Here is a 6,409-nt window from a genome sequence, read left to right as displayed (position 1 = left end):
CCATTTTTTCCCCTGTTGTTTTTTTTTAATATCATATAAATTCTGGCTGAAGATCCCTGTTGACTGTTACTTGCTTGTTACAGGCAAGTTACATATATTTACAAAAAGCCTCTATGGATGGCAAGATGTCAGGAAATGTTGCTCATTTTTTAATGAATTGAAAACACTGCGACAGTAACTTAATTGTTCTTGTCCTTTCTCTCAAATGGAAGAGGGGAGGAAGGGAGTTATAGCCATATATGGGTAAATAGGAAGCTGCTAACTTTTTTTCCTTTATTGCACATGGAAATCAGTTTGCAAGTACTCAGAAACAAAACTTTTCATGGAATGGTGGTCATTAGTCACTTATCCCTGTATGGCAACAATATTCCAATTTATCTCTGTTGGTAAGATGTATTCTGCATACCACTCAATGCCTCTTTTTAATTTTTTTAATTTTTTTTTTTTTCTACTGAAGTGTCTCAATAACTTTGGGGCAGACAGACAGTGCTGCCTACCAGAAGCTGCAATCCAGACTCCCAGGTCTGCATCCTCCCTTTGTTTTCCAGCACCCTTTTTGTCTTCCATGAACTTCCAAAGCCGTTGAATACATCTGGGGTTGGGACATTCCAAATGGCAGTTGCAGTTATTTTGCAGACTCCTGTGTTTTACCTGAAAAGGACATCTAATGCCTTGTTTGTTTGTGTGGGGTTTTTTGTTTGTGTGGGGTTTTTTGTTTGTGTGGGGTTTTTTGTTTGTGTGGGGTTTTTTGTTTGTGTGGGGTTTTTTGTTTGTGTGGGGTTTTTTGTTTGTGTGGGGTTTTTTGTTTTGTGTGGGTTTTTTTGTTTTGTTTGGGGTTTTTTGTTTTGTTTGGAGTTTTGCTTGTTTGTTTGGCTTTTTTTGTTGGTGATTCTGGTAATGCTAAATATTTGGCTTTCAAGGTGACTGGATATGTTCAGAACAGAGTTCAGCTTCGGTCTGCTACATCCTGCTCTAAAAATCAGTTCCTGGATGTGATTCTTGAGCAAAAGGGATTATTTTCTTGGTTCTAAGGAAACCGTAAGTATTAGCTATTAAATCACACAAATGATATCATAGAAGAATACAGGCTTTCCAGCTCAACTGCTTCCATGGCTGCTGTGTTCCCTGCCATGGAGGGAAGGATGGAAGCTGCAGGGCAGGCTGTTCCTCGGTGCACACCTGGTGTGGTTTCTGATGACAGTTTATGATTTATTCATGCTGACAGACTGGCAGTGGTGGGGTATCAGCTACACAAGCTGGACATCTTCAGAGAGTCTCTGAGATGGTTCTGTCCCTTAATAATTTCAGATTTGTGTACGGTGAGACACCAGGGCTTGTTCTGGGGCTGGACTGGCATTTTTATGTTCGGTACCTGGTGTTACTGAGCAGTCCAGCTGCACAAGTCTCAGCTGCACAAATACCCACCAAGTTTTCATGGGTGCAGAAAGACTCATGTTTTGCATATCTTCCTGTTTGCTAAATTTCAGCTCCTCCCCACCCTCACAGGGAAGGATTTTTCCCTAAAAGATTTTTAGCAAATAATTTTTTCCTAATATCCAGTCGAAACCTCCTCTTTCAATCTGAACCCATTCCCCCTCGTCCTGTCACTACACGCTCTTGTAAATGCTCTTGCCCCATCTTTCCTCTAATGTCCCTTCAGGTACTGGCAGGCCGCAATGTCACCCCGAATGCTTCTCTCTTCCAGGCTGAACAATCCCAACTCCGGAACCGGGAGCAAACTCGGTTAAACCCACACGATTCGTGCCTACCGCGGGCAGGGCCGGGCAGGGCCGGGCCGAGCCCCCACCGCGCTCCCGCACGGCCCGGCCCGCGCAGGGCTCTGCCCGACCCTGCCCCGGCCCTGTCCCCCCGCGGCCGCGCCCCCGGGGCCCTTCCCACGGAAATAGGACCAGCGGCGGAACTGGAAGTGTCCCGGGGATCCGGCGGAAGCGATCGTTGTCTGGGGAGACGCGGCCGCGGCGGCCGGGGCCGAGGGTGAGGATGTGGCGGCTGGCGCTGCTGGCGCTGTCCTGGCTCGGTAGGACCCTTCCCGCAGGTGAGACCGGGGGGCTCTGGGTGCGCGGTGCCGGCGCGGGAGGAGCGGGGCACTGACACGTCCTTTCCTCCCCGCCTGGGTCCCGCAGGGGCGGCGGAGCGCGGCGCGGGCGGCCCCGAGCCCGTGCGGTACCGCACGGCCGAGATGGCGGACGCGATGCTGGGCAGCGGCAGCGATGCCCCGGCCGAGCCGCCCGTGCTGCTCTCGGCAGTGCCGGCCGAGCCGAGCGGCGGCCCCTGTGAAGGGGCGACCGGGGCCGGGGCGTGCGGCCCCACCGGGAGCGGCCTCGCAGCCCCCCCGGGCCCGCCCCGCGAGCAGCCCGTGCTGGAGCCCGTCCTGCCCGAGGAGCCGAACGGCACCGACAGCGCCAAGGCCCCCAAGGTGAACTGCGAGGAGAGGAACACCACGGGCATCGAGCGCTTCACGCTGCAGATCCTGAACGTGTCGCAGGTACCCGGGGTTGGGCTGAACGCCAGAGGGGGGGAAGGTGCCGGCGTGGTGCTCTCAGTGCTTCACCTAGGTAATGTTATTGTGTAACATCCTCTGTGCTACCGAAGAGAAGATATATCCGGGCAAGGAAGCGTTTCGGGTCATTCTGATTGAAAAAAATGGAAATACAGCACACTCCATGTGCCTGTGCCTGTCATCTCTGTGCCTGCAGGGAACTGCCAGCTTTGCTGCTCTGTGCACTGGTGCTTCTCTCTGAAATCGTTAATGGCACTTACTGCCAGCTTGTTTCTTGTAATGGCTATGCCTGTGTATATTTTTAAATTATTAACTTTTAAATCAACCTTTGAAAATGCAATCCTCTACCTGTTGTAAAAAGATTAAGCAAAGGTGCAGTTAACTTGGTAATATTGCCCAGTATCTAATTGACTGAGTGGTGCATCCCTACATAGAATTTAACTCTGTGAAATATGTAGTCATCTGTGCTTGTTCTTCTTGTTCTTTCTCCAAGGACCTGATGGAGTTCCTAAACCCAAACAGCAGTGACTGTACGTTGGTCCTGTTCTACACTCCATGGTGCCGCTTTTCTGCCAGCCTGGCACCTCATTTTAACTCTTTACCCCGAGCATTTCCAACCCTTCGCTTCCTGGCACTGGATGCATCCCAGCACAGCAGGTAACTCTCACTCCCTGTGCTCCAGCAGCAGTTTAGTTCTGTTAATTTTGAGTTTTAAAAACAGCAGTGCTCTTTTTTCCATATAAGGTGACAGTTTAATTTAGTGAGACTGACAATTCCTGTAACATGACTGTCTTTATTTCTTCCTCCAGTGGATTTAATTTCTTTCCTGCTTTGTGTTTGCCTTATGTCCACCAGTTTATCAACTAGATTTGGAACTGTGGCTGTACCAAATATCCTCCTTTTCCAAGGTGCTAAACCTATGGCTAGATTTAATCATACAGACAGAACGCTGGAAACTCTGAAAGACTTCATCTTTAACCAAACAGGTGTGTCAATCAGCCCTGATGTGTCAGTGGGAAGAACAGGCTGGCTTTTAACTCCAAAATTTCCTCTCCCTGTGTTTGTTCCTTAAAATGAACTTCATGAATACCCTGAGAGGACCCAGCAGAGGTTTATATAATCAGCTGCTGCCATGAGCTGGATTTCTGTGTGCTGAGAGCAGAAAATCAGTTCCTTGGGCTGCTGTCATAGAACAGGGGGAACAGTGGGGTTTAGCTAGAGTGGGTGCTAGAAGGTTGGAGCACATCTTCCTGCCCAAAGATTTAATTGAAAATGAAATAAATTTAATTCTCTTTGCCAGCCAGCTAGTTCTCTTCTAACCTACACTGAATTCCTGTGTGGGTCTACATTGCCAGAAATGCACAAAAATAAAATTCCTGAAGAAACACTCTAAATTAAATTTCTGTGCACTGAAAAAACCCCATAAACTTACCCAAGGCTGTGCTGTGGGAGGACAGAACAAGCCCTGTCCTGCTATGAAAATACACATAAGAATCAATGTTTTTATGTAAGTAAATCCTTTGCTGGGTATATGTTAACACACAAGGGCCATCTCACCAAAATTTTAAGTCTACCTGTGCATGAGCCTTAGTCTGAGAACAGAAACAAATCTCCAGGTAGAACCAGCCTCTCTGTATTTGAGGATTATGACGTTGCTCTGGTGCTTTGTTTTTTAGGGATAGAAGCTAAAAGTGACGTGGCTGTGACGAAGGAGGACTGGGAAGGGCCCCTGCCCAGCGTCCTGACGAAGGGCATAGACTGGCTGCTCCTGTTCTCCGTGCTCTTCCTGGCCAGCTTTGTCCTCTATGCGACCCTTCGGACCGAGAGCATCCGCTGGCTCATCCCGGGACAAGAGCACGAACACCAGGAATAACCTCAGATGCTGAAACAGGGACAAGAAATCCCACTTATTGGTAAAAGCGGGAAGTTCTATGGGCTAGAAGCACCTAAGAACGAACTGTGGAATTTTTTGGTTGTAATTTATAATAATGACTAAAGATCGGCTTTATTTATCAACTACTGAATCTGTAAAAAGCACATTCGTGGCGACTACGGTGGTAAGAAAACAGATACGAAGAAACATGAACTAAAGTATTTATTAAGCTGCTCTGATTGGCCTCTTTTTCATGGGCTCCAGTGTAATTAGTGGTACAGTTCTACTTTGCTCTTCTGAAGAGCTCCCTGATCTACAAGCTCTCCCTTGTAGACCAAGAAAGATTTTTAGAGCTCACTGGTCTGCACATGGCAATGCAAGGAAAACACTGGTGAAGGGAGATAATGATGTTTTGCAAGACAGTGTACTTCAGATGAGCTGTTCCATTGTCTGCCAGCAGTAACAGTTCCAAAGCTGTTTCATTCCCGTGGCTGACTGTTCCCACCTCTGGCACTGGGATGGTGCTGCTTTTCTCGTTCACTCTGCCCTGAGTTTTGACTTGGTGGCAGTTCTTGATGAGATTTAGAATAACTTCCCAAGCTGACCTCACTATTTTTGTGTGTGTGTATACAGCTTATTTACCACATTCCTGGAGAATGAAATTGTATTAATTGTCCTTTTACAAAAAAAAAAAAAGAGGTTTTTAGTGAAACCTTTTAAGTCACTTTCTTATAGAATTTATAACATGCGATTTCTGAACTATGGTTCACCTGCCTAAATTAGCCAGTCCTGATGTTTATTTAAATTTCTACTACCATCTTTGCTGGTTCCACAGTCTCCAGCTGAGGCTACATAAAGAATTGATATTTTTTTAGTTATAATTAGTATGGAAGACTTTGGATAAGGTATGGACTGGTATGTTTTGTGGGGTTTGGATTATTTGATTGCATAGCATTTATCATGTTGGAGTCTTGCCAGAGTACCCTGATAGGAAGATTTAGAGAGCAAACTAAGCTAAGGCAAAACAAAGACTTATTGCTTGACAAAGAGTTCGTGTCTCTGCAACCTAACTCTTCAAGTATTTCTCTGTTGGCTCTGTCTTTTCCTTTGGAAAGTGGAGGTCCTGTATTTCTGTGTCCAAAAAGGAAACTGCACTGGTAAAACCTTGGTGTGACTGAAGATAAAGCTACAATGGATGTTATTAATAAAGATCCAAGATTTTGAATGAGTGTTCTTGCCTCTGCCATCTGGTTTGTTTGAGAGGCCCAGAGCTGGATTGTCCCTGGTGCTCATCTCCGCACTGCTGAAGAAACAGGGATGTGTTTACAAGTGGAAAGGGGCTGTTTCAGTGCAGCCCCACGGGATGGAAGTGAAACCTGGCAGCTCGCAGTGCAACAGGATCCACCCACGGATGCATCCCGTTCTCCTCCCGGGTAGGTGTCATGGAATAATGGAATCACGGAGGTTTGGAAGAGACCTTTAGGTCGTCCAGTCCAACCGTCCACCCGGCACCGCCACTGTCACCCCGAAACCACTGAACCGCATCGCCCAGCGCCACATCTCAAACACCTCCAGGGGATGGTGACCCCACCGCCTCCTGGGCCGCCCTTCAGTGTCTGACCACCCCAACAGGGAAAACTTTCTAATATTTAATCTGAACCTCCCTGTCTCAGTTTAAGGCCGTTTCCTCCGGTGCTCTCACGGCAGCACAGACCTGTCCCACCTCCCTGCACCCTCCTGGCAGGGAGTCCTACAGAGCCATGGGGAGCCGCCCGAGCCTCCTCCCCTCGTTCAAGCGGGAGACGCGGCGGCGGAGGCAGCTCCCCATTCCCCGTTCCCAGCTCCCTTCTCCTCGTTCCCAGCTCCCTTCTCCTCGTTCCCAGCTCCCTGCTCCCCGTTCCCTGCTCCCCGTTCCCTGCTCCCCGTTCCCAGCTCCCTTCTCCCCGTTCCCAGCTCCCAGCTCCCTGTTCCCCGCTCCCCGTTCCCTCCTCCCTGCCCGGTTCCGGGGCGGCTCC

General features: G+C 48.6%; 1 protein-coding gene across 1 annotated transcript; it reads left to right on the top strand.

Annotated features, from left to right (window-relative positions):
• Window positions 1-1,938: 1,938 nt before the first annotated feature.
• Window positions 1,939-5,624, top strand: TXNDC15 (thioredoxin domain containing 15). The gene is made up of 5 exons (XM_032703261.1): window positions 1,939-2,056; window positions 2,145-2,506; window positions 3,015-3,178; window positions 3,377-3,507; window positions 4,198-5,624. Exons 1-5 carry the CDS (start codon window positions 2,002-2,004, stop codon window positions 4,392-4,394), a joined length of 909 nt encoding a protein of 302 aa, XP_032559152.1. The 5' UTR covers window positions 1,939-2,001; the 3' UTR covers window positions 4,395-5,624.
• Window positions 5,625-6,409: the final 785 nt, after the last annotated feature.

Source organism: Chiroxiphia lanceolata, chromosome 15 (genome assembly GCF_009829145.1).
Source record: "Chiroxiphia lanceolata isolate bChiLan1 chromosome 15, bChiLan1.pri, whole genome shotgun sequence".
Classification (NCBI taxonomy): domain Eukaryota; kingdom Metazoa; phylum Chordata; class Aves; order Passeriformes; family Pipridae; genus Chiroxiphia; species Chiroxiphia lanceolata.
Note: the sequence above shows the minus strand (reverse complement) of the source record. Positions and strands in the feature narration are given on the sequence as shown.

Excerpts from the sequence above, each read along its gene's own strand:
- TXNDC15 (XM_032703261.1), top strand. The coding sequence starts at position 2,002 with ATGTGGCGGCTGGCGCTGCTGGCGCTGTCCTGGCTCGGTAGGACCCTT. Across the intron at positions 2,507-3,014 it reads AGATCCTGAACGTGTCGCAG|GACCTGATGGAGTTCCTAAA; the intron begins GTACCCGGGGTT and ends TCTTTCTCCAAG. Across the intron at positions 3,508-4,197 it reads CTTCATCTTTAACCAAACAG|GGATAGAAGCTAAAAGTGAC; the intron begins GTGTGTCAATCA and ends TTTGTTTTTTAG.